General features: G+C 37.3%; 1 protein-coding gene across 1 annotated transcript in view; it reads right to left on the bottom strand.

Annotated features, from left to right (window-relative positions):
- ap3b1a (adaptor related protein complex 3 subunit beta 1a) overlaps positions 1-25,766 on the bottom strand; it is a 47,841-nt gene extending 22,075 nt beyond the window's left edge. Inside the window, exons 1-22 of the mRNA XM_027152899.2 lie at positions 25,255-25,766; positions 17,480-17,555; positions 17,117-17,191; positions 15,660-15,755; positions 15,365-15,525; positions 14,812-14,878; positions 13,763-13,945; positions 12,983-13,138; positions 11,981-12,078; positions 11,848-11,902; positions 11,542-11,613; positions 11,357-11,419; positions 10,593-10,725; positions 8,981-9,090; positions 8,151-8,327; positions 7,483-7,669; positions 2,680-2,810; positions 2,344-2,485; positions 2,030-2,195; positions 1,419-1,572; positions 1,239-1,293; positions 495-601 (exon numbers count right to left, since the gene is read on the bottom strand). Coding sequence (XP_027008700.2) covers positions 495-601; positions 1,239-1,293; positions 1,419-1,572; positions 2,030-2,195; positions 2,344-2,485; positions 2,680-2,810; positions 7,483-7,669; positions 8,151-8,327; positions 8,981-9,090; positions 10,593-10,725; positions 11,357-11,419; positions 11,542-11,613; positions 11,848-11,902; positions 11,981-12,078; positions 12,983-13,138; positions 13,763-13,945; positions 14,812-14,878; positions 15,365-15,525; positions 15,660-15,755; positions 17,117-17,191; positions 17,480-17,555; positions 25,255-25,379 — 2,589 coding nt within the window. The 5' untranslated portion in view covers positions 25,380-25,766. The remainder of the gene's footprint in view (positions 1-494; positions 602-1,238; positions 1,294-1,418; positions 1,573-2,029; positions 2,196-2,343; positions 2,486-2,679; positions 2,811-7,482; positions 7,670-8,150; positions 8,328-8,980; positions 9,091-10,592; positions 10,726-11,356; positions 11,420-11,541; positions 11,614-11,847; positions 11,903-11,980; positions 12,079-12,982; positions 13,139-13,762; positions 13,946-14,811; positions 14,879-15,364; positions 15,526-15,659; positions 15,756-17,116; positions 17,192-17,479; positions 17,556-25,254) is intronic.
- Between the last annotated feature and the right edge of the window lie 1,883 nt (positions 25,767-27,649).

The raw sequence follows: 27,649 nt of genomic DNA, 5'->3' as shown, positions 1-27,649 counted from the left end.
AATCCAAAAAAGAAAAAGGCAGAAAATTGAGACATAATTTGACTTGATTCCTTTCAGAGACATTTTCCCTTCCAGAAAAACAGTTACGCTTTCTCTCAGGCACTTTTCCTCATGGGAGGAATCCACTGTCACACTCAAAAAGTAAACACACACACACACACACACACACACACACACACACACACACACACACACACACACACACACACACACACACACACACACACGCACACACACACACGCACACACACACACGCACACACACACGCACACACACACGCACACACACACGCACACACACACGCACACACACACGCACACACACACGCACACACACACGCACACACACACGCACACACACACGCACACACACACGCACACACACACGCACACACACACGCACAGAGAGAGAGAGAGAGAGAGAGAGAGAGAGAGAGAGAGAGAGAGAGAGAGAGAGAGAGAGAGAAACATATGAACTATAAATATGAACAAACCTGTATGGCTGGGGTGGAAGAGGCAGATAGTGAAAGTCCTTGAAGGTCAGACAAAAGATGTGGGGAGAGGATGGAGCTTTTGGGTGTGGTAACTACAGTAGTTGAAACTGGAAAGAAAAAAATACAAATGTTCATAAATATATAAAAATGCAAATAAATAAAGAGTCATCCATAATTATTAGCCCCATTAAAAAAAAGGAAAAAAAGAAAAAGCTGTTTTATGAATGGAGATCAGAGCTGAAGAGCTTTTGGGGCTGGAATCACACACCTGTGCTTAATTCTACTGACTTTTCCTCTGTTGCAAGGAATTACTCAGCACAGTAAAAAAAAAAAAAAAACTTTTGGGAGGCAGTGCTAGAAATCTCTGGGGGTTTGGAGTACATCCCTGTGTTTGAAATATCTCTGGAAGTTAGAAACCTGCATGAGTACACAGGATTCAGACAGTTATGTTGAAGGTTCTGGAAAAGGTTTGGATTGTGTTTGTAACACACTTTCATAATGCATCCGTCCCTCCATCCAAAAAACTCTCTAGCTGCTTGCTACTTGATCTTAGAAATCTTTAGAAGGGGTCAGTTTAGTATGCTAATCCGATATACGCGTTATATATTTAAAGTCTGTGAATGTGTGCCTTGAGATCTGCTGTGGGAGATGCTACAGGATCATGAGTTCTCTGCGCTGCTGGGTCTCTGATCCAGTCTGTGTATAAAGAGATAAAATTTTACTCAAGTTCTCCAGGAAACTTACAGTCATCCAGATCCAAGAGAGAAACCTCTTTTGCTTTCTTAGGTTGCTCTTCCAACTAAGAAATAAAATGTGAAATGGATCTACATTAGAAAAATATTTTAGAAAGAAAGGCTCTATTTTGCCACAAAGTGCAAATATAATATACTGTCTCACCAAATCCACATATCCCACCCTTCTTACCTTCTTGGCTGGTTTGGATTTGCTTTTTGATTTCTGATTAGTTGGGGAGTCGGAATCAGAGTCAGACTCTGAGCTAGATAAAGTGTCCTCCGAACTGCTTGGCTCGCTTCCCACACTAGCTTTATCCAAATGCTTGTTGTTTTGATCTGAGTCACTAAAACACACAACAGACATGGATTTGTTTGTCAGCCCATCAAACCCTGACTCCTTTTCCTCCTTATTTTGATGAGATTGAAAAAGTAAACGGCTGTTCATCCCAGGAGATGCATTCTTTTGGCATAAATACGCCATTCAGCCTTTGCAACTGATCCAAATCAAGCTGCACATCTATTGAGCCTTCCTCATGTGAGAAGGTTCTTCTCTGTTCTGGCAATCAGGTAATGGAATGAACTTCCACTAGTCTCAACGGCTTAGTCACTACCTGTCTTCAAAGATTAAAGACTTACTTCTGCATAAACTTCTCTTATTTAAAAAAATAAATCAAACAAAAGAAAACAATGGTGTTCAATTTTTCATACTATACTACCTTACTATTAGACAGATCTTACCATTATATCCTTAGTATTCTACCAACCAAGTATGAGGATCTACTGTAAAGGTTGTACTGGTACCTGTCTTTACTGGGTTTTGTGCTCTGCTGAAGTTCTTTGTTTTTCTGAGTTTTCCTTTTTTTCTTGTCAGAACCCAAGTTGCTGTTCTTCTCTGACTCGCTGGAGCTTTCTTCAGATTCACTGCTGCTTTCAGAATTCTCCTCACTCTCTGTGCTGCTGCTTGACTCTATACACACACACACACACACACACACACACACACACACACACACACACACACACACACACACACACACACACACACAGTACAAACAATTTAAATTTACTATGCCTCCATGCTTTACAAAATCAAAAAACACAAACACTAAACCAACCTTCACTGCTGCTACTGCTGTCCTCACTGCTGCTATCTGAACCTTCCTCCTCATCCTTATCTTCCTCTCCAGAGTCTGAGTAGAACTGGCCATCTGATGTAGCAGGTTTGGCTTTGCTGACAGATGGAGCCCATTCATTCACCTTACAGAAACAAAGATTTTTTTTTTCTTCAGTAGAATTACATATTGCAACAAAATCTTACACATGTACAATTGTACATTTTGTACCATATAGAAAAAACCCACAAAAAATATAGTGAATTCTCTTTTAAGAAAGGCACAAGAAAATGATTCATTGGTCATTTAACAAAAAACATTTAGTGAAATGGTTGTTACCGCTTCCACCACCTCCACATTTCTGACAGACTGGTCTGGAGCAACAGCTGGCCAATCAGATAGCTCCAGATAGCCTGTGGCTTTAGAGTTCAGAGTGTGGGACAGTGTGCCGAGTTGAAAACGATCCCGATCTAAGTAAAAGAGACAAGAAATAAAATAGTAAATAAAAATAAAGAGATTGGAGAGGTCTACTCAGAATTGTTAAAGGTTTCTTAGAGACAAGCAACACAGATTCAATGCAAAGGTTAATTTTAAAAACACTTGATTTCAGCTTTAATTTACTATATTACTAATTTACTATATTACATATGAAAGTTAACATACACTAACATTCATTATACAGTGGAAAAATCTAAGAAAACGACTACACAAGAATTATGGACTTTCTTTGAGTCCGGCTCCTCCTTAGAAATAATTTCCAAACAACTGATCGTTTAAACATCCATCATCAGAGAGAATGGTATTATGCATTAAATACAAACCTTGAATACATTAAAGTGTTTAAGTACTGTAATTGCCATCACAAGGTTCCAACCTTAATCCCATTTTGGGTTAGTTTAGCTGGGCTATTACTTCAAAAATGACTTCTTATGGAAATAAAGGTTAGGTTTATTAGCTTTATTATTTGTTCTTGTATTATTTACACCAGAAACATATGTAGTTTCTATATACATATTACAATAGAATCACTGAATTTACTGCCTGCAGGTCAACATTCATGTTGGACCTGCATCAGAATAAAAAGACTGAGTTAAATATTCAATCGGCTGTAATGACTGCACTATATTTATTCAAATGTAACATAGTGCACTTTAATTTCATTCACTGTAATGTAAATCTAATCGCTTTCATTAATAAAGTAATAACCTGTAGCTAACCATATACATGCTTAAATTGCCAGACCCGGTCAGCTGTGTCCTTGATTTAACTCTAATTAATACAATCCCACTGTCCCACCTCACTGTGTAGATTACTTAAAACTTGCAGTGTGGATCTAGAAGAACTCTCCCTGTGACTGACTACATGTGAAGAATCCATATTAGTGCAGGAATTTATGTGTTTAATCACAGCAAGGCGAGAGGCTGTTGACCTCTCTGACCTACAGAAATCGGCCATCAGTGCAGAGAAAATGAGATGCTCTGACTGCTAGTCACAGAAAGAGGATACAGAGGAAAAAAGAAACCATTTAAAAAGGAAAAATGGAATAGATACATTAATCCACAGTCTGTATGACGGTCGATTTTTATATTTGAAAGAAGCAACCAAAAAGGAGCCAACACAACATTACAATTCCAGCATAAATGGTTCAGATTGAGTTACAGAGTGAATATAGGCCCAAATCACTGCAGTTCAAATTTCTTGAACAAATGGTAAATAAAAAAAAGTTTTAGAATTTTAAAATATTTAAGACAAAGAAAGTAAATTTTTAATATATTAATTGTCTAATATTCAAGACAAGGCACTATTTCTACAGTAGGTCCCTGTTCATAGTCGGGTGCAGAAGAATTTAAACATTGACACGCTTTTCAATACACCTCAGTAATTTTGCCTCTGGATTTGAATTAAAGTAATCCAGATGCAAAGGAAATGTAGACTTTCATCTGTAATTCAAACAGATTAATAAATCCGATATTAACCATTTAGAAATTACAGTCATTTTCACATAGTAAAAATGTATTCTCTACATTTTCCACAGGCTTAAAAATAATTGGACAACTGATTGATGAGTCATGGCCAGATGCAGCCTGTATTCTTATTTCATGGCAAATTAATAAGGTAAAATGTCTGGGAATTCCTAGTGAATCTGCTTTCTGTAGCCATCTGCTTTCAGGTATAAACTCTAAATATGTGGTTTAAGGAGCTGTCAATGCAAGTGAATCAGACCTACCAGAGAGAGAGAGACAGAGAGAGTTAGAAATTGCCTTTGGTTGATATTCAAAGGTATAAGGAATTTAAATGTTTACTGATGAAGACCCGAGCACAAAAGCAACCGCTGCAACAGCAGTTCAAAGACAGCACAACAGTCTCCAAATAGTTCTATCAACAGTTGTATGGTTCTCAAGGCTGTACACTGGAGCCATTTCGAGCAGCAGTGTGCACCAAGTGTCAAGACTAAGGATAGATGAGACATGTCCCTGACCACCAACACTCAAGAAAGATTCTTTAAACAAAGGAAACCCAGATTAACTTGTACCAGAATGATAGAAATGGAAGGGCAAAACCAAATGGCCTGAATATTGTTTATTGTAACCACAGCACTCTCTCTCTCTCTCACCTTTGTGGATTTAATATTGACCAAAGTTGGTCTGACTGATCACCTTTATCTGAGTGTTCTCTTCTAGTGTCCACCCACAGCATGAGTATGAACCCCTAGAATGAGTATGAAACTTAAATAAAACACATGCTAGACAGTGAAGAATAGTAGAGGCATTTCTTAGTGACCTTAGAGCTAATATTAGCTTCAGAAGCCATAACCAACAAGCTCTGTCTCTACAGTATCTCTTCTGAGATAAGTCAAGACCATAGCAACAGTCACATAAATATAAGCAGGATAGTAGTGATAGCAGAAGCAGAGAGTTAGAAAGAGCATGGTATGTGCTAATGCTTGATTCTGCAATGGTGCAATTTTTGAGTAGTGCTATTACATTCAGTAAACAGTAAATAAAAATTACTAATTAGATCTATTGTGATCAACATAGAACACCTTTAAGTTATTGAAAATGTGCACTGTGAATTTGGTGGATACGTAACCAACACAACTAAAAACAGCTCATCTGAATATGCCCCCTCAATAGCTCCCTCTTGTCTAACCTTCTCTTTCCATTCAAAAAGTCAAACACGCAGGAGAACAACAACACTGCCACCTAATGGCTGCTAAAAGCCACACATACATGATACTGGATGAGAATAACTAGTGTGTCATTATATACCACAAGATGCAAGACAAGTGTCTGCTGCTAAAGCTCCAGTAAAACTGATGCCTGTTCAGACTAAGAAAGGAAGCAATGATCTGACACCAATCACCTTCACTTTCAAGATCTTAAGTACCCTTGAATAAAGGGAATGAGCATACCCGTATTCAACTTGGGCATGCTTTCCCTGTGCATCCATTTGATGGCTCGATGACGGTAAAGGTGATAATTAAACCAAGAGACCAGAAGGCGCTTACAATGACTGCAGAAAAGCAATTAGGGATGAAAAGCAGAACCTAGATGCAGCCCGGAGAGCCAAGTTTAAACTGACAGGATAGAGTAATCATGTCTCTTTAGAGAAGTGAGGAATCATTTTTACAATTCAAAGCTTATTTCAGGAAAACAGAGTGCAATTATTGTAGCATATTGCTGGCAAAATGGATAAGAGAATAAATGAAGAAGTGAAGGACTCAGAATTAGCACCTGCACATAAACACTCGGTAAGAAAAGGTATGCTACGTTTTTGGAAATGTATTTGCCATTCGGGAAAAGGATGCTACATAATATATCTAAGTGTCAAATTCTTTGGTCAGGATAAAGGCAATGCTTCACAGACAGGCAGGTGGCTTTAAGAAACTTCAAACATGATCCTCACTCAGTTACATTAGTTAATTACTTAGTAATTCAGGGGGAATAGAGTCTTTTCCCTACAGGTTCCTGCTAATGGTAATTAAACATTAATAAGATAATTTCAGCCATAGTTTTGGACCAGAAACTCATCAAGGGTCTGTCTGCAAACCACAGATAGCTGTGTGACATTGAATAAATCAACATAGAAATCCTGACTAGTAATTAGCTGTAACATATGAGTAGCTATAACATATGAGTAATTTTAGCTTATCAAACTCTAAAAATACACTCTCATACACTCAGGTCTATAAATTCTACATGAAATAATGAATATGAGCTCAAAATAAAAGAGATCCTATTTTTAGCTTTAATTTGAGGAGATTTTTTAAAAATATGTATTAATCTGTATTAATAAATATGTATTAATTATTTCCCTGATGAAGGAAAATCCATTTAAAGCAGTTTACTAGAACTCTGTCAAAGTTTCAAAGTCAACAATCAAGAGAAGCGTTCATCAGAACAAACCATTATAAATGGGAAGGCCAAATTAGAGTTTCTAAAACAACATACTATGCAAGATACAAAGATCAACAAAGAACGAAAAATGTGAAATGTTCTGCAGTGGCCGAGTCAATAACAGTTCTGAATCCCCACGATCATGCATTTCGATTGCTGAAGACAAAATACCTCAAGAACAAACAGGAACTGGAGACACTTTCAGTAAAAGCCCAACACATCATCACCAGGAGAGAGGTCTGTAGATTCCAGACTTCAAACAGTATTGTTTATGACCGTCAATTTATGATCATGTTCGTTTGTACAATTTTGTCACTTAAATAAAGGCTGGGGTGGTGTGTATAAAAAGTGCTGTATTTCATATAAAGATCCACCCAATTTTGATGTGAATACTTAAAGCTGATAGTTTACACAACAAGAAGCATGTATTCTTGATTCACTTCAATATATTGTTCCAGGCAGCTAAAATAACTCTCACAGACCATACTGTATATACCTAGGACCTGAAAGGGACACCAAAACTTTCTTTTTTTCCCCTTTGAAGACTTGCATAAATCGACTATATGCTCACGTTCTAATCTACATTGCACGACCAATAAGTGTTGCTCTGTTTTTTACATATGAACTCAAAAACATACCAACCCAAATGCTGTAAATCTTCTTAACAGGTAGATTTTTTTATAGAACGTAACTAAAAAAGAAGACATGCCAATGGAGAGAATGAGAAAGAGGAGAAAGAGTGTACCTTTAAAGGCAGACTGCAGCACAGGGGCAGGTTTAGGTGCCAGCAGAATTCGCCGTGCATATTTGCTCAAAGCACCACTTTTCTCATTGGGAACTATAAGCTGCCGAATAAAACGTGTACGATCTCTGATGTCGTAGTTCTGATCATACTTTCCCAGGTTTAGAATGTACTGTACCAACAGCTTAGTCTGGAGTTAGAGAGAATAAAATATCTGTTAATAATTAATAAATAGATCAAAAAGAGTAAATAAAAGAGTAATAAATAAAATATATAAAAAAATATATAAACAGATATCTGAATTTTTTTCCTTTATTTAATTGCAAAAAAGTTATATTGAAATTTCAACAAATACAGATGATGCTCTACAGTTTAGATACGCATGTATGTTTGTTTTCAAAATTACATTCAACCTCTAAAGATTAAATGGTTTCCACAGACTTTAAATGTATGTATAAAATCTATGGCTATGCCTCTGTTAATATTACTTTACACCCGTTTTTTCCATTACAGTTACTAAGGAGATTTTTTAGTTTTTTTTTAGGGGGAAAAAAAACTTCAAACATAAAGCATCATCGTTGGATGACTAAGCTTAAGAAATTTATATATTATTTAAAAAAAAAATCATGTAATTTAACATTGTGAGGAATGGTTTGTGTATTTTTTGATACCTGTTTGGAGTTGGTGAGGTATAGTTTGGCTGCAAGGTTAACTGCTTGCATTTTAACAATGTCCTCTTCACTAGTGAAGGTCTTGGCCACTTTTCTTAGAAGGTCAGGAGAGATTTTTGGCACATGCTCACAATATTCACCAGTGAGCCACAGAATACTTGCCCTTGCCATAGGCACCTAAACACAAAAACAGATCACGATACAAGCTTGTATATTTACTACAAATCATCTCATATGTCTTTACATTATGATCAGAATGAAATAAGATACCCCACAAAAGTAACAGTAACAACAGGATACACCACAAAACGTACAGTACATGTATGTATATTATTATTCCAATCTGATGATTGTGGTTAATATCTACAGTAATATAATTCATATGATATAGCATATAAATATATAAGGAAATCTGAAGTAGTACAAGAGGAAAAAAAGCATTTTCAGGTGCTGCGTGTTTTCTAGCTGTCTCTTGACTCAATATGCTTAAATGACGCACAGACATGTAGCACAGAATAAATACATTGTATAGGTAATTTACTCAGTATATAAACATAAATAATGCCACATTACAGCCAAAAAAACACTCATATGTTCTCAAATTTCAATTCTGGTTTGGATTTTATTTTAGTTTTTGTATATTTCATTTTATAATTTTTATACTCCAACAGACTTGAACAGGAATCGTAGAATACTAAGGATTAAATGAATTAAACTGTAATGATACAAAATATTTATACTTCTTTTTTTTTTTTTTTAACACAGCTTAGCCTTGTTGTGTGTTTTAAGAGTGTATCTATTTAAGTGTAGAAATGTTACAGAGGTCTCACCGTAATGCTGTCAAACAGCTTAGCCATGTGTTTGATGATGTCGCTGTGCTGTAAGGGCTGCGTCTGGAGCAGCTTCTTAATGACCACCACACTCTCTGCTACGACTGTTTCTGAAAAAGGCAAAATCAGATGTTTTCATCAATGCTTTTTTATTAAATGTACCGATACTCAATTAAACATAATGAATTCCTTAAAAATGTCTGTCCACTGGGATGTGTGTGAGTGCTCAAACAAAGCCAACCAACAGGTGTATTTAAACCACCTCAACTTTCTCTTTTAAATTCAGAGATACAAATGTTTTACTCTGTAGGAATAAAAAACACTTTCATTTTCACATAACTCAGGTGTTATCATATGGTGTGTTGGTGTATTTTGGACATTTTGAGCACTGCCATTTCTCCCTTTTAGGCTAATATAAAAATGTTGCATCTTAATTTAAACCATGTTTCTTGTCCAAGCATTTAACTGTATCACACAGTGGTAACTGGAAACCATTTAGACTCGTACGTTTCTAAAAACCATTGTCAGAAATTGTTTGCTCTGTGTTCTAATGTGGTTAAGTGCAGATATAAAATGTATTGTATAATAAAATGTGGCTAATTTGCTCTCATCCTTATTTTTGTTTTTAACTGTACAGAACACAATCTTGTGCAGATCATGATTATTTCCATTGTAAAGAGATCCTGCTAATCTGCCGATTCTCATTCATGCAAACTAGGAAACAAAATGTTGTATATGAAACTATCTATTTTAACCTGATGGAGCATTTGTGAATGGTGCTCTAAGAAGCTGAGTGAGCAGGTAGAGCAGGTAGTAAGAAGTAGTTTTTGTACTTTCGTAGTAAATTAGAAGGAGGATCATTTTGATTAGTACTTCTGTAGACCTGACATCAGCTTTAACATAGTCCTGCCTGCCAGAAAACCAGCATCACTAGAAGTCAAAATACTGTATAAACACCACCTACCTGTAAATAACTGAATAACTGATGCTCTGTATGGGACAATTTTAATTTTGAGTGTGAATTACATTTTTGAATTTTTTTTCTTCTGACAAATTAATTATTTTATTTAACATTTTTAAAAACAATTTGGAGAGCTTATAGACATACATAAGTACTTAGAAGGTATTATGTGATTTCGGACATGCATTTCTTATGCAGCCCAAACTGCAGGCAATCTGACTGCAAGGAGCAGCGGCAGAAGAACTAGCCTTTGTTTTTGGTACATATACATTACAACACAGTGAAATTCTTTTCTTCACATATTCCTGCTTATAAAGTTAGGGTCAGAGCACAGGTTCAGCCATGATACAGCACCCTGAAGGCAACTCCTACACACTGTTACACCTCTTCTGCAGGACTGTAGAGGAGTGTGTGCATTGAAGACGGCCTAAATATTAATACACTTATTAACTATTCCAAAAATGTACAAAGATAACAGAGAACACTATTATTTTTCAAATAACGTCGATCCAAAACATATCTTTTCTGATTAAGTTTTTTTATATTTGTATGTTTTTAAGGAATACCGTAACTAACTGTGAATGCGTGACATGAGAAATAGGTATTGTGTGTTTGTGTGTGTGTGTGTGTGTGTGTGTGTGTGTATTTTACCATTTTGGCTAGAAAGCAATAGCACGAGACCATTGAGACATGTATCTGTGATCTCAGAGATGTTGGTCGCACACCTTCCAATTGCCTGGATAGTAGATGCTGCAAACTCTTTGTCCTGGCTCTTAACATACGTCTAAACACACACACACACACACACACACACACACACACACACACACACACACACACACACACACACACACACACACACACACAAAATTCAGCAACACTGGCAGCTCTGTCCTGTGCACTCTACTCTGTCTCTCTTGCACTCTACAAGAAACAAGCAGGGTGATTATACAAACACAATCCAGCCCACAAAATGGTGCTTCACACATCCTGCACCAGCTCATCTTTTGAAGTCCAAGCCGTTACCTCCCATTAATCTAATTTTTGTCATCTACCACTAACCTGGGCCCCTAGAACCTTCATAGAATAACTGGATACAGTCCTTATTCTCTTTGGATTTCCTCCAATCTCCTTTGAGCTCCAGTCCCCTGCCTCATGCTTAACTTGACCTACAACAACAACTGCCCTCCAACAAACAAGGAAAGCGACATTGTGAACCTGGGCTTCATAAACCTTGCTCGGCTCCACTTTTCATCATTCGGCATCCATTTTATCATCATTTTGTATCCTACACACTTATGAAGTGTTTGTGGGTTTACTGGTTATGTACAGAGTTGGATAGTTTTCTTGTATAAACAGCGGAACATCACCAGGCCATGTCATTTTAACATTTTAAAAAAAAAAAAGAAATGTACCTGCAGCTCACGGAGTATGGTGGAGATGTTGGCTTCATTGGCTAAATTAGTTAGTATTTCCAGCTATCAAAAAACAATTAATAGTCAATCAATGCGATCAGAGAACATTCATTTTCAGACAAGTAGCAATACTGAGAATGAAAGTTACATTGCATGATGAAACACTTTTTATTTAGATAAATTACCTTCAGTGTTTTGATGTGTGTAGGATCTGTTGATCTTACGTAAAAACTCTTCAAGAATACCTCAAACATGCCCTAAACACACAGAATACATTTCAAAACACATTTGAGAGATACTTTCAGTTATTAATACCTTATTAATATGCATCTGCACACATCGTCAACTCAGAACAAAACACAGATGCCCACTTTAATTTCAATTTATATGCATTTAAAGCACACATTTCAACACCATCACCAAAGCAAGTGGCCTAACAACATGAATGCATTTATTAAAAACAACATTGAAATAAAATTTAAATGCTGTACCTTTTTCTGGATGGACATAGTGGCAATATTTTGCAGCACTATATACTGAACCTCCCTGAAAGAATATATAAGAGTGAGGGAGAGATATTTTGAAGAGTAATATGGCAGAGTGAGTATATGTTTGTGTCTATACCTGTGGCTCCTCAGTAATCGTACCAGAGATTTGCTGATGATGTTTAGTTCATGTTTAGGGGCCACGTGCCAGTACAGCTGTGCCACAGCCATTACCACCTAAAACGTGTGCGTGTTTGGGGGGGAGGGGAGAGAGAGAGAGAGAGAGAGAGAGAGAGAGAGAGAGAGAGAGAGAGAGAGAGAGAGAGAGAGAGAGAGGGAGAGGGAGAGACCAAAAGAGAGAGGGGGGGATTTTGATCATCAAGGGTTTTTGCATCACATCACACCCGTCACATGTTCTTCACTCACTCTCACTCATTGTCTAACGCTTATCCGAACTTCTCGGGTCACGGGGAGCCTGTGCCTATCTCAGGCATCATCAGGCATCAAGGCAGGATACACCCCGGACGAAGTGCCAACTCAGGGCACACACACACTCTCAGGGCACACACACACACTCAGGGCACACACACACTCTCAGGGCACACACACACTCTCAGGGCACACACACACTCTCAGGGCACACACACACTCTCGGGGCACACACACACTCTCGGGGCACACACACACTCTCGGGGCACACACACACTCTCAGGGCACACACACACTCTCAGGACAATATTCCAGAGATGACAATCAACCTACCATGCATGTCTTTGGACCGGGGGAGGAAACCGGAGTACCCGGAGGAAACCCCCGAGGCATGGGGAGAACATGCAAACTCCCACATGTTCTTCAATTTTAGCAAATGTTTCAGTCAACACTAACTCTGTAAGACACATTTAGACCTGATCCATCCAATGGTGTGATAGTAAAATTGAAAGACTCAGAAACCGCAATACATACTATATACGATTGCTTATACAGTACTACATTTTATATTTTATATATATAAAATGCAATACTGTATAAATCATGGATGGGCCATATCATTTTTAGATTTAGACTATTGTTGATTTTTATATCTGAAATGAACCCTTACACAAAGGTTATACAAGATATGTTTGTGTGCATGTGTACTTACAGCAGTATTTCTGCTCTGCAGTAAAGGTTTGATATTGCGTAACAGTAATCTGTGATCTGGATCCATCACGTATGACTTTCTCTGCGTCACACCATCTCTCTTCTCTTCATCCGAATCATAGAATGCCTTTTCACAGTTTTCATCAAAACCACAGTCCTACAGATGTGTGAACATACAACAGAACAGATTGATTACCAGAGAACAAAACATGTATGTACATGATGGCAAGAAAAATAAATGCCAGATGTGATGCATATTGTATTAAACTACCATCATTTACATTTGACTTTGTCCACACAGGCCGTTGACGCTGTTTTTTTAAAGCAGGATGGCCTAAGACAGCCCATAGTAAGGGTACTAAACATTTGTGTACTGAACACAGATAAGCAGTGTGATACAAACAGTGAAACATACCAGTGCTTTTAGATAGATAGATAGATAGATAGATAGATAGATAGATAGATAGATAGATAGATAGATAGATAGATAGATAGATAGATAGATAGATAGATAGATAGATAGATAGATAGATAGATAGATAGATAGATAGATAGATAGATAGATAGATAGATAGATAGATAGATAGATAGATAGATAGATAGATAGATAGATAGATAGATAGATAGATAGATAGATAGATAAAATGATCAGCTCTGTTGAACACCATTTGTCCAATCAAATTAGTGGACCAGAACAAGTTTTACAAGTAGAGCATAATCCATGTCATAATCACATAATAAAAGTAAAGGCAATTATCAGAGTAATCAAATTTAATAGCACCTCTGTCCATGGGCTGATGAACTGGGTGCGGGCGTAGCGCGTGAGCATGTTGATGATCACCACCTGTCCCCATTCCTCCACATCAATCAGAAGGTTGCACAGCTTCCGGTAATTCTTATGGATCAGATCAATCCGCTCTGGACACACTTCTTCAAATGCCATCACCACGTTCCCTGCTACCAGCTACAACACAAAGAAAATCATTCCTGTTTATCAGCTGTTACGCTTTGCTACACAAATGACATCACAAACTAAGAGATATTACACAATATTTTATTATGAATTAGGCTTGAGAAATGTGTGCACAGTATATGAAACATGAGACATCTTACTTTTGCTCAACTAAAATCAACATTGAACAACAACCCTGACCCAATTCCAGTTCTTACTTAACATTTAAAACATACACCCTGGTTCATGGTCCAAAGAACAGTACAAAGATGACCATTCATGGACAAGAATGTTTTAGGTTTGTCTCTTTATATTATAAAGGTTTTGCCATGTTTAAAATATTCATTCATGAAGTGTTTTGTGGATAATCCAACCTTTATTTTTGGTTCTTATCTCTTTAATAATAATTCACGTCTCTAGCTCCATATTTGAACTGCATATGATCCCATTGTTGAATCAAGAATTATAAGAATGAAACTTATTTCCCATTTCAATCTGTCTCTCATGCCAAGATTCGAATCTGTTTATTCCATTGCTCCTACAAAATCTTTTACATTCCGTTTCTTGAATACATGTTGCTTTACACATATAAAGACTATTTGTTTGCATGTTCAAAAGATCGCCAGATGCTTTAAAAATAGAAAAATTAATGTCTTGTTTGTCATAGGCTTAAAGACAAATAAAGGCATCTGGCAATATTAAATTAATGCTCTTCTAGACACATTTAAATGAACCTATAAAATCTACTGGCTTTTATAATAGCTTTTGCCACCCCAATTTTGCCAACGTGAAATACCATCTTAGTTACCATACATGAACCTAATGTTTATATTAAATCACTTTTTATTTGCTTCGAGTGATTAAACTGTCAAACTGACCGTGCTTTTGTCTTTTAGTAGTTTCTCAATCACTTCAATCAGGTGCTCCTTCTGGTCAGGATCCAGACTGAGAGCAAACAACAACAGAAAAAGGTATTCTGGTTGTACTAACGTAAAAAAAAACACATTTATTTGGGTTGAAGCATGCACAAATGTTCATACAGAGACCAGAAAAGGAAAGAAAAGGAAAGTGATACAAAGTGAGACTGCTGATGTACAAGTACTTAAAAACGTGACACATGGTAAAATGTCACATTAATTCTCATAATACAAACTTTAAAGACACCACACAACACACATTACAGACATTTATGCCTGGCTATTATTCATCTAAACTTATAAACTTCTGTGTGTTCTTATTCATTTATAGTTATTTAATAATAAAGATTTAATAATAAAAATGATGTTGCATCTAAAATCTAAAAATCAGGATTACTTTTTTGTTAACTCTTAACTAAAAAAAGTTATGCTAGTAACTTAATACTACACATTTATTTTTATTTTTACTACAAGGGATATGCATGTCTGTGTGCATATGCAGGGGTGTGTGTACCTGTACAGCTTCTGTATGGCATGAGCAGCTGTTTTCCTGACATAAGGTGAAAGGTCAGAGGCAGCCTCTTTGATGGCCAACATCATAATGGGCACAATGATTGGCACACGAATACTGGAGAGAACCCGTAGGGCACTGGCCCTAATCAACTGGTTTGGATCCTGTATACACACACAGACACACACACACAGACACACACACACAGACAGTTTAAGTAACAAAATTGCAAATCTAACTGAATTGCTCAGCCTTAAACCATTCTGGGAATGTGGGAATAAAAACCAGAGGGCTTTACCTTGAGAGCACGCTGGAAGGTGCTGATGGATAGGAGGGCAAGATCCTGCTGTTCCTCTGCATACCTGACCAAGTACACGTAAACCAGCTTTTTCAGCTGAAAGACACACAGATATACGCAAATTGTTAATAATAATAAAATTATTAATAAAATATATCTGCCTCATTTCACAAATGTGCCCTTTAAGAAATATCTGAACTATTGTGTATGCTGATTGTAAGACGGAACTGATTTTCTATAACACTGAGCTCGGCACTTATTGAACTACTTGAGACATGAAATTACTGCATGCAAATATAAAATATTATTAGGTGCAACAGCATGAGTGACCTCTCATCCTGTTCCAGCTGAAAAATTACACTCTCAAAGTGTGCCAAAGCATATATACACAATCAAGTTAAAGCAACCTTAAAACAAAACACAGTGCAAGACATGAGACTGTGACCACAGACTACACTACAGGATCTCACAAAAGTTAGTACACCTCTCACAATTTAACAACCATTTTAGTACATCTTCTCAAGGGACGATGCTATGGAAATATAATTTGGATATATTTAAGTCAGTGTGCTGCTTGTATAGGAGTACCAAGAAAATTGTGTCTTGCCTACAGTCAAGCATAGTGGTGGTAGCATCATGGTCTGCATGAGTGCTGCTGGTACTGGGGAGCTGCGCTTCATTGAGAGAAACATGGATTCCTACATGTACTGTGACATTCTAAAGCAGAACATGATGCCTGTCTGACTATAAAAGCTTTTAACAAAGCTAATGAGACTGTTTGGACCTGACAATTGTTTACTGGTAGAAGACCACAGCATTACATTGCTTTACATGATGTTTGCACTGCGTTAAAATATATTTAATCAAGTTTGTTCATACATTTGTTTTTACATGCTCAATCATCACTTGTGACTACTCAAGTGAAGGTATGAGTTTAGGATTGTTTAAAAAAAAAAGACAGAACGACATGAGCGCATGCACACAAGGTCAGGGGAGAATCAAATCCCTTAATGGACATGTGTAAGTTGTTGAGGATCAATTGCTGTAGTTGCAGCATCTATGGGTGCCTAATGTGTGTGTGTGTGGGTATTTTTATGCACGTCCTACTGTCTACATACTTGTTGGTGTATCTGTATACAGGCGATAGTAGTGCAGAGTTCAGCACACAGCTAGCAAGAAGAATGTGAAAATAAAATGTCTACCAAATCTCCAGCCTTCAAATAACTAAATGCTCCTTTTATTTTGTTTCTCTCTGGGTTCTCCCTTTCCTTAATGCAATTCCTTATAGGGCAGCGTTTTCAGTCCTTAGACATGGGTCAACATACTTTGACCGATGCTAAAATTATTACACGGGTAAGTTTCAAGGAAGATTATATATTAACAGTTTGTTAATTGTGACACGATATACAAAGACGTATTCATGACAGATATCGGAAGATATTTAGTGCTGCTCTTACCTCAAGGTTCTTGCTTGCAACATTTTTCACTACAGCAGGGAACAGTTCTGATGCATTTTTCCCCTTTGCTATTAGCTAAAGAAAAAAAAGGCAATCGTTATATATACACAGACACACAAATCTGGAAAGGCAAAATCTCTCCAGAAATATGGAACGCCAGCATGTAATATGGATAATCTGATAGTTAATTTAAAACACATTTGCAATTTTAATGATAATAGCTTATTGCCATTTAAATAAACCACTTAGTCTGTTATCACAAAGGTTTCTTGCCACCATACACACAGAAATAAATGTGCAAGTTACATAGAAAAACTTACATAATGTCACTTTTCATTATGTTCTTTTATTTATCTTACTTACCCCCACCACCCTCTTCATGGCCTCCAGTTTGTGAGACTCCTTGCTGCTCTCCAGCATCTCCTTTAGGTCCTCATTCCTGCAACAGATTCAATTCACCATGATTCAGTCTTGCACTGAAATTCATTCTGACACAAAACAAATGCTCTCACACACTTCCTTTCATAGACAGATTCATTTCACACTGATTCGCCCAGCTCTGATTCATCAGACACAGCTGATTCGCTTCAGGCTTGGATTTAATCAAGCAGACTACATGCTGCAGGACCCAACAGACACAGCCATGCTGACACAGTGCCCCATGCAAACTGCAGCCATTTCTCAATTTTTTTTTTAAACGAATTATTAAATAAATATATAATAACCAGTCAATCTTGGAGAGAGCAGAATGTTACACAAGTGTACAATCAATTTAGAAAGAAAAAATTAGAAAGATTAGATTCATTTATCTGAGGTGCATACTCTCCCAGTCTTTTCCCTCATCCCTTTCATCTGTATCTGATTGCTAAATGCAATTAAAAAAAAATAGGATAATTCCCAGCATAGTCAGATGCCATACGACATTTAACATGACATGCAACATCGAAAAGAAAGGCTTGCTTAATCAGTAGTGCATGATGCAAGCTTTGAGTATTAATTTCCTTTTAATTATTAAAAAATCCTAGTAATTGATTATACTTTAAATAAATAATAAAAAAAGGCAACAGGGTCAGCCTGCAGTACATCTAACCTATTTTACTAAATTGTTAGAAATTAACTACAAATTGACTTGCAGTATATTTTCAAGTTGGCATAAGGTGAAAAAATAAATGGTCACAGTGAGACCCACTAACATAGCTCATTTGGAAAGGGACATGGTTATGGCATCAAAGCCAATGTCTATATTGCCATCTAGTGGAATAACATGCGTTCACTTCAATTACATTGCTTTAGGATCACAGAAAATAAAAACTCATTTGGTGGACTAGATAGACCTTTATTCACGAGGACCGTTCACAATCGTGGTCTGAACTGCAGCTCCAGTCCAGTAAAATAAAAAGCATTGGATTACTTACAGTGAGGCAAGCAAATGCAAAGCTGTGTTAATATTTGGCCAGAATAACAGGCTGACATGTGAGAACTAAAGCTGTTCAAGCATATTCTCTGCTGATTATAATATGCTGCACTAGTCGAACATTTTCAAAAATGACAAATAAACCTATATTTTGAACAGATCACGAGGAAATTTTGTTATTAACCTAAGATACTAGTCATAGGATACATTTTTATTGGTTAATCCCACAACTCCCTCTGACATTTAGCCATGACTGAATGCTGAATCCGAGAACATAAATCAAGTGAATGTCATAAACACTGTGTTAAATTCTGCACAGCTTGCATGAATAGGCTCTGGTGCTTTCATTTGTATACAAGACATTGTGGTTCCCCAATTAAGTAAGCAATTAATGCAACCTCCTTACTCATGTCATGTATTATAATAAAAATTAATAAAGCACTGTTGGATCTATTATTAAAAACAGTTCGATTTTATCACAAAAATCTTACAGAAACATTAAGCAAAGAAATCCATAGCAGTACCATAAACATTGCAAAAGCTTTACAATGAAAGTAGCCTAAAGGGCATAAATGCATTGTGAGATTTAATACCCTGTGGTTTCTGCCTCTAGACATCCTCTGCTATGGCAGCGGAGAGTGTGTTCCTCAAGACTGAAGTCCGAACTCAGCGTAAGCTGCAAATTCTCTGCAGACACCAGCACCTTGCGCACAGCACACTGTGCTTCAGAGTAGAGTCCAGACAAACCACCGTTCATCTTATCCATTAATCCACACCATCCAGTGAATATGTCCAGTTTCAAAGCCTAATGGTTCTACTTAAAGCTTCACTTATACATTTTGCTTTAAACTCCAGGCATAATTATTGATCAGACAGAAGAATGAAGATGTGAATTCCCTGCAAATGAGAACTTAAGACAAGGTGGCATCCACAAAAAGTCACTTAAAGTCACAATTAAATTCCCTCATAGCAAAGAACATGTCATAGATTTTTAAATCGCAAACAAGTTCTTTTTAACCCGATAGTCAAAATGACAAAATACACTATATAAAGAGTGGTTCTCTCCAAGCCATGCAGTGGCTGTTGCTATTGTTCTACCCTATGTACTAGAAACAGAATAGCATTTATAGAGGAACGCTACATCAAATCAGATACCATGTGAGCTGGGAGAACTCTGGAATGTGTCCATCACTCCTTATCAAATTCGTACGATGGTGTGGAGACACAAACAGTCAAGAATTCGGGTCAAATTCCTTATCAGACAGTGCTTCTTTTAAAGTGTGTAGTCCAGATGCAAATCTCCAAAAAATTATACCAACTGTGTATAGACAATTAGCAGACTGGAACATTTACAAGAAGTTCTGTTAACTATTAAATCTGCTCACTCTTCCCTTTACAAAAAATCTACCATCCTTAAGAGTTAGCGTCCAATTAAACCAGAGTCAAAAACAAGCAAAATAAAACTGCAAAGAAGGTGAAAGCTGTGCTGTGCTGGAATCATGATTTTTTTATGCAACAGTCTCAGCCCTTTCAGACTCTGGACACTTTCTCCTCCCTTTAACAGGATGTATGGGGCTCTTATCAACACTAGATAAACACAGAGAGCTGGAACGACACATTCCTCTTCAACACAATGGTCTATGTACTGACTGAGTTTGCCTGCAGATTACTGACCACAGCATTAGTACAAGTCCATATAGAGAAAGGTTAATAAGTCCAATGTTAAGTTTAATTATTATTAATAATTATTATTAATTAGCATTTCTCTGAAGTGAAATAAAGGAAAGACACCCTTACATCCATAATATAGTTTTTCCTATAAACTGAAGACAATTTAGATTGAGATCAAAACCTATTTAAAACAATAAGTAGTATTTCAGTTATTTCATGCAGATATTTGTATTTAGATGTACAACAGACTCCCCGTGACCCGAGAAGTTCGGATAAGCAGTAGAAAATGAGCGAGTGAGAGAGTACAACAGACCACCCAATTTTTAGGTGAGGAAAAAGATGCCTCAATATAGCAACACACTGACATCACCAAACTTGCACTCTTTTATTTCTGACCTCCAAATTAGACTGGACATTTTTCTCTCCCAATTAGCAAACAGAATATTTCCATCAGGAGTTACATCATTGATAAAGATTAGTGAGTCTTTTCCAGAACCAGCAGTGCAAGCCCAAGCAATGACGCTACCTCCCAGTGTGCTTGACCATGGAGCTTGAATGTTTAGGATTATGAACAGATCTTCATACTTTTCCTTTCCATCACTTTGGTATCAGAGATTAATCCTGGTTCCAGAACTTTTATGGCTCATCTCTGTATTTCTTTGCACATTCTAATCTGCTGAGGAGTGGTTTTTATCTTGAGGTATGGCCTCTATATTTCTGAGGTCATCTTTCAGTGGTGGATAGTGATGCCTTCAATCCTTTCCTGTGGATGTTGTTGGTTATGTCAGTGACTGTCATTTTGGTTTTACTTCACAGCCCTCACAATGGGTGTGTCATCTACTGCTGTTTTGTACATTTTACAATTTCCCTCTCTTTAGTTAGTTGTTGGTTTAATTTGTTTTATCTGTAACAATAACAACTGTTTCTATAGTAACAGCACTTATACACAACCTTATATGACTCCACATACAGGTGCATCTCAATAAATTAGAATGTCAGAGAAAATAATTTGGGTGAACTTCACAAGGAATGGACTGAGGCTGGGTCAAGGCATCAAGAGCCTCCACACACAGACGCGTCAAGGAATTTGGCTACAGTTGTTGTATTCCTCTTGTTAAGCCACTCCTGAACCACAGACAACATCAGAGGCATCTTAGCTGGCTAAGGAGAAGAACTGGACTGTTGACAGGTGATCCAAAGTCCTCTTTTCAGATGAGATCAAGTTTTGTATTTCCTTTGGAAACCATGGTCCTAGTGTCTGGAGGAAGGGTGGAGAAGCTCATAGCCCAAGTTGCTTAAGGTCCAGTGTTAAGTTTCCACAGTCTGTGATGATTTGGGGTGCAATTTCATCTGCTGGTATTGGTCCACTGTTGTTTTTTGAAAACCAATGTCACTGCACCCATTTATAAAGAAATTTTAGAGCACTTCATTCTTCCTTCTGCTGACTAGGATAAAGTTGTTCATGCTTTCCTTTTTTATTAAATGGCAAACTGCTGACAGAATGAGAGAGAGAAATGAGCAAAGACCCATAGCATACCACCTTCTTAGGGAGACAAATTAAGACCCATTGGATGACACTTCAAAACGCAGATGGACAATGACCCAAAACAAGCAACCAAAGTCAAGGCAATTTTTTCAGGGTGACGGTGTATTAGAGGCCACTGCCATTACGGTATACTGTTGCCATGATCAGGTGTACTTGGACCTGCAATGTTTAGATGGGTGATCTCTATCAAACAACCACAAGACTGCCAGGACCCAAGGTTTCCCAGCAGAGGACATTGCCGAACATCACACATGCTGGCTTGTCTTCCTTCATCCTGGTGGATCTTTTCCCCAGGTACGTGACATGTGACACAAAGCAAACATGGCACTCTGGCCATTCTGTGGACATGCAGCCACATATACAACAAGCTGTGATGCACTGTATGTGCTGACATATTTCTATCAAAGCCAGCATTAACTTTTCTGAATTGTGTGCAGCAGTAACTCTTCTGTGGGATCAGAAGAGACTGGCTAGCCTTCCTTCCCCTCGTCCATCAATGAGGTTTGAGCACCCATGACCCTGCATTGGTTCACCAGTTATCCTCTATTATCCTCTTTAGACACTAACCACTGCATACTGCATCACTTGCAGCCTAATATATCCCACCCCCCTGGCAGGTACCATTTTATTAAGATTAAATGTTATTCACAATCTTATTCATTTATTCTATATCACTTCATTCATTTATATATGTTATGGTTGATCAATTTATATGAAGAAAATATTTATTGATGATAAGCCTCATGATGATAATTTGATGAGTACAGTTACAGATTTAAAGACTCGGATTTATGGACTCGAATATTTCGAACAATCAACCCCAAAAGATGCCAGAAGATGGTAAAAATGCAGAGCAAAAGCAACCAGCAAAAGGTGACATACAGTCAAGAAAAGACCTAGTAAATTGGTAAAGAAAATGTACTTTTACTTCATTCTGTTTATTCCTTCAGAATCATTTTAAAATCCACCAACCATCTGAGCATATTATTACAGCTCCCCTATACTCCTTTAACCGAAAGGGTGGAATTTCTCTACTCAAGTTTCTGTTGTTTTTAGGCAAATGGATCTAGACAATTAAACTGTTTATTGCCATACCTTACAATGAAAAAAATATTGCAATTAGGGAAAAATCAATATGGCGCAATCCTAGACCAGCCTTTGAAGGGTTTAATCATAAAAACAAAATCTATTTTACATAGTGTATGTGTCTTTACTGATTCTCACTGACGGTCAAGAATTACACAATACAATACTGCTGAACACACTTAAGCCAACTCTCCAACACACTCTTTACTACTATTCCACTGCACTTTATCTTTTGACACCATCGCAGACAAAACACAGGTTATCACATTTGTACAGTGCTATAGTTTCCATTTCCACATCTCCACAACAGTGGACAGTGTACATTATCACTTCGCACACTTCATATTTTTAGTGCAAAGCAGAATGAATTTGGCAGCAAAAAAAAAAAACAACAACACTGATTCTGTGAAAGCCTGTGGTATCCCAGACATTCCACAGGTTAAAAAAAAAAAAAAAGACACCTAGGTGCAAACAGCTAACACTGAGTGAACGTAGCACAGCATTAGCAAATCTAAGCCCTGATGTAGGGCAGTGGCCAACATTAACCATACTAATCTCTTACTACACCCTACTGGCCATACACCTTAAAAGCAAAAAAAAATAATAAAAAACTGTAATGATTGATATAAATGTTCATCAGATGTTCAGCAATACATAAACCAAAATAATGACATTTTAAATAAATTAGAAAAAACCCTATTTAATGGCTTATTTTGTGGTATCAGAGGCATGGTCAAATGTTTCGACTGTGGTCAGAGAGAAGGCGGAGAGAATTCACTAGTTGCATGTCCACATGTGAGGATGCACATGTAAGTGTCTGCCTTCATGCTTGCATTTAACAGTAGTTTGTTCACTAGTGGACAGCATCACATGTTTCAAACCTTTACAGGAAACAAAAAATGAAAAAAAGAGAGAGCTTTCTTGGAGCCAAAAACAAAGGAGCATTTTGTTTTCATGTGTGCTGTGGAAACTATCTTTGCACAATCATTTATAAACCAAGTGAGTTGGCTCCAGTTATAATTTCTGAAGCATTTTTACTCATCTGTATTAAGCAACATGAAGTGGTTTGTGTATTTTAATCCTTGTTATTATAGAATAATGGAAAAAGCTAAAGGTAATACTGACAACTTGCATATCCAAAAAATATCTGCAGTGTGATTCTTACTGCTGGAGATTACATCCCCGTGTTTGCTTGGGTTTCCTGTGGTGCTTTCTGGTTTTCTTCCTCTGTCAAAAATTAGGCTGGCATGCAGACGGGCTACACTTATGAGTACATGAATGTGTGTAATAAGGTGCACTGTGATGAACTTGTATCATATCTAGTGTGAATTTTTATTTTCCTTTGATAGTTTGTGACCCTTATCAGAAAAAAAGCAGTTACTGAAGATGGATGGATGAATGTATGAAAAAAATACCTATGTTCTGTCACCTGATTTGTGTCTTTACTGTGAGTTTTTAAAGGGGAAAAAACTAGGGCCACTTTAAGTATCCTCAGCCTACAGATGCAACACATGAAATTATGTTAAGTGTAAGTAGGGCATTTAATAAACGTATCGCATTTGGCAGAGACCTTTTTCAAGAGTGACTTAAATTTCTCTCATTCAAACAACTGGGTTATGAGCATAAAACCATGACTTTAAAAATTCATAAATGTAAAAAAATAAATAAAATAAATGAGTATGTAAGGCATGAAGGCTGACTGACATGTACATCATACAGTGGCATCTCTGCTCACAACACATGATAAATCTGATATTTAAACATGTAATTCATAACAGTTCAGCCAAAATGCACTTGGCTGAATATAGCTTTTAGCTTCTTTATATTTTGCCTGAATGCCTTTAATTTCACATTAAACCAGGACCAGCTTCATCTTAGCTTTGCCATGTCCTTAAAGACCCTCATATATGGTTTCCTCAGATGTGCAAGGTGTTTTGTTTAATCCACACACAGATTAATTACTGGGATTTTTACATAGCCCATAACTAAATATTAATGAAGATTAAGACACAATTAAAACGAAAAGTCAGACGTAAACAAGAAGTTATTAGTCAGATAACCAGATATCATACAGATTTACAACATAATCTGATGTAGAAAAAAACGGATCTAATCTATTTACACACAAGTCTATTAAACCTGTAAATAACGTTCTTATATCGAAAAATACACTTAAGTTTAACGCTGATACAACAACCTTCCTAAAAAAAACCCCGTATGTCTCTTATTTACAGATACATATAAGAAAGAATATATTAGATCTCTGTAATCATCGCCGTTTTAACAGCGACTTTAAACCGTTGTGCCTTCCGCGCATGCGCGTCAGACGTGTATACGCGGCAGCAACTGGCAGTAAAGCGCGCGCGCGCACACACACAAACCGTGATATAAAATAAAGTTAGTATTTTTATGTTAGCTTACTTTTTAAAGTCGCTGGTGAAGAGACCAAAGCTGCTGGTCGGAGTGGTTTCCTGACCAACTTCTACGCCTGTCTCCGTTCCTCCTTGGTCATTGTACGACAAACTGTTGGCCGACATTCCTAGCATTTAGCTTTGAAGCTATACGCAGTTTGAAAGTTTGAAAGAAAGAAAAAAAATAGTAACTTTTTTAATTTGGTTATATTTCTTTTTAAAGCCGGTTTAAAAGATAGGATTTTTTTTTTTTAAAATCCCTTTCTCGGAGTGTTTTCTGTGGTTTCTTCTACACACAACCGGATGTGTGAGTTGCAGAAGTTTAGGTCACATGACAGCCTCGTGACGCTTCTGCTGCTGGCACCTGACCGGTCGTTTACGCTACATTATAAAAACTCCTCGTTTAGTTCAGTTCATATACCAATAAATATAAATAATAGATTATCTTCAAACCAGGACTGAGTTTTTGAAGTACAGTCTTCACAAATCCTAGTTTTCACTGCGCATCTAAATACACTAGTAAACTGAAGATAAAATGCATCCACAATGCATGTCGAACAAAGAATTAGAATGATGTGTAATCTACTGAATCTGGGAATAAACAAGCAAAACTCGTAGATAAATGTTCCACAGAATTTTATACCTGTCACATCTTCTTACAGAGATTTGACATAAAGTCACTGGAAAACAGTCTAATATCTGATTCAAACTGGTATCATAATCTATATACAAAATCATTTTATCGATTACTTCAGTTACTATTTTACGGATTATTCTTGTGAAGGAAAAAAAACGCAAATGGAATGAAATTGTTTCTGAATCCTCTTTACAGAAACAACAAAAGACACCAAAACCTTTACAGAATACCATTGGCATGAAGTAGCAGGAAAGTGATGTTGCAAAATACACATGAAATCCAGGGCCCAAGGTTTCCCACCAGAACATTGCCATGAGCATCACACTGTCTCTGCTGGTTTGCTTTCTCCATACACCATGCCATCTCTTCCCCAGGTAAGCCATGTATGTGCACTGGGGAAGCTACAATTTGGCCCTTTCAAAGTTGCTCATCAGATTTTATTTCTGCTGTCTCTTTACTATGAAGTTGGCAGTAGGCGTTCCTAATACTGGTTGCCATAGTAATAACATTTATCAGTGGGTGACAGTATTAGCAATAAACTTTAATAAATTTTGACTTGTCGCCAGACATGCCCATATCTATTAGCCAGTGATCATGAAGTTGCCAGCTTTCATTGAATATGAATGATGTCTGGTTGCCTTGTTCATTGCCACCAACATATCAACATCAAGAACTTACAGTCAGTTCACAGGTTACCTAATATAGATCAACCTGTAAATAAAACAGTTGTCACTGTAACAAGATAATCAAAGTTATATTTACAATATGCCTTTGCTGTAATAAGATGATACGATGTTGTACATTTACAGCATTTAGCGGATATTATATATTTGAACCCCTTCTGCTTTTGTACGTTTGCCCACTGACAAAGAAATGATCAGTTTTGCATTTGAACCCTGGATTCTGGCTTCCAGGTGTCTTTTATACAGGCAACGAACTGAGATAAGGAGCACTCTCTTAAAGGGGGGGGGGGGATGCCGAACTCTCCATCAAGGCCAATGTAATGTCAGGGACAAGATTTTAGAACTACACAAAGCTGGAATCTTGCCAGTTTCAACCTTCCCTCTGACAAGCTTTAATCTTCCTTCCTTCTGACACTAATTCTTTGCTTTCACCCATCCTTCCCCAGCCACAGACATGATTGCTACCCTGTTTCACTTCTCTGATCATCACCTGGTATCCTTCACCATCACTCTCTGGCACTCTCATCTCTTCCTGGCCCTGACTTTTCCTTACTACCCTTGGACTCAGCCACAGACAAAATGTAGAAAAATGTATCAGGCACACACTAGGGGGCCTCATTTTAGCTTCATCTTTGACTCGGTGAGCACTGCAGCCTTAAAAGAAGGGTGGTCAAGACAGCTGTTTTTGAGTATGATGAAATCCTCAAAGCACTGAAGATAAGAACCAGACAAAGCTCCACATGAAGTCTTAGTTTAATGATGCTTAGATCTTAAACCAGTGAAGTAATGGGCAATGAGTTGATCTAGAGTGTTTTGTAAGGGGCAATCATGACAATACTGAACAGCCAACAACATCAGTCTTACCTGGGGGTATTTTTCTTGAAAGCTGTTCGGTCTCTTTTCCAAAGCAGAGGCCACACATGTTTCCTGTTTGGGTGAGAAATGAAACCGATCATGAAATAGCATTACCACTTAACTGTGTTATTGCTGAGCTGACCTCAGAGAGTGTTTGGAAACTTTGCTTCTTCTGACTCCTTTCGTATTGATGTGGGTGGTGTGTCTCCTCGGTCATACAGTTTGATTTT

Source organism: Tachysurus fulvidraco, chromosome 21 (assembly GCF_022655615.1).
Source record: "Tachysurus fulvidraco isolate hzauxx_2018 chromosome 21, HZAU_PFXX_2.0, whole genome shotgun sequence".
In the NCBI taxonomy this organism is placed as follows: Eukaryota; Metazoa; Chordata; class Actinopteri; order Siluriformes; family Bagridae; genus Tachysurus; species Tachysurus fulvidraco.
This window is presented reverse-complemented; position numbering and strand designations above follow the sequence as displayed.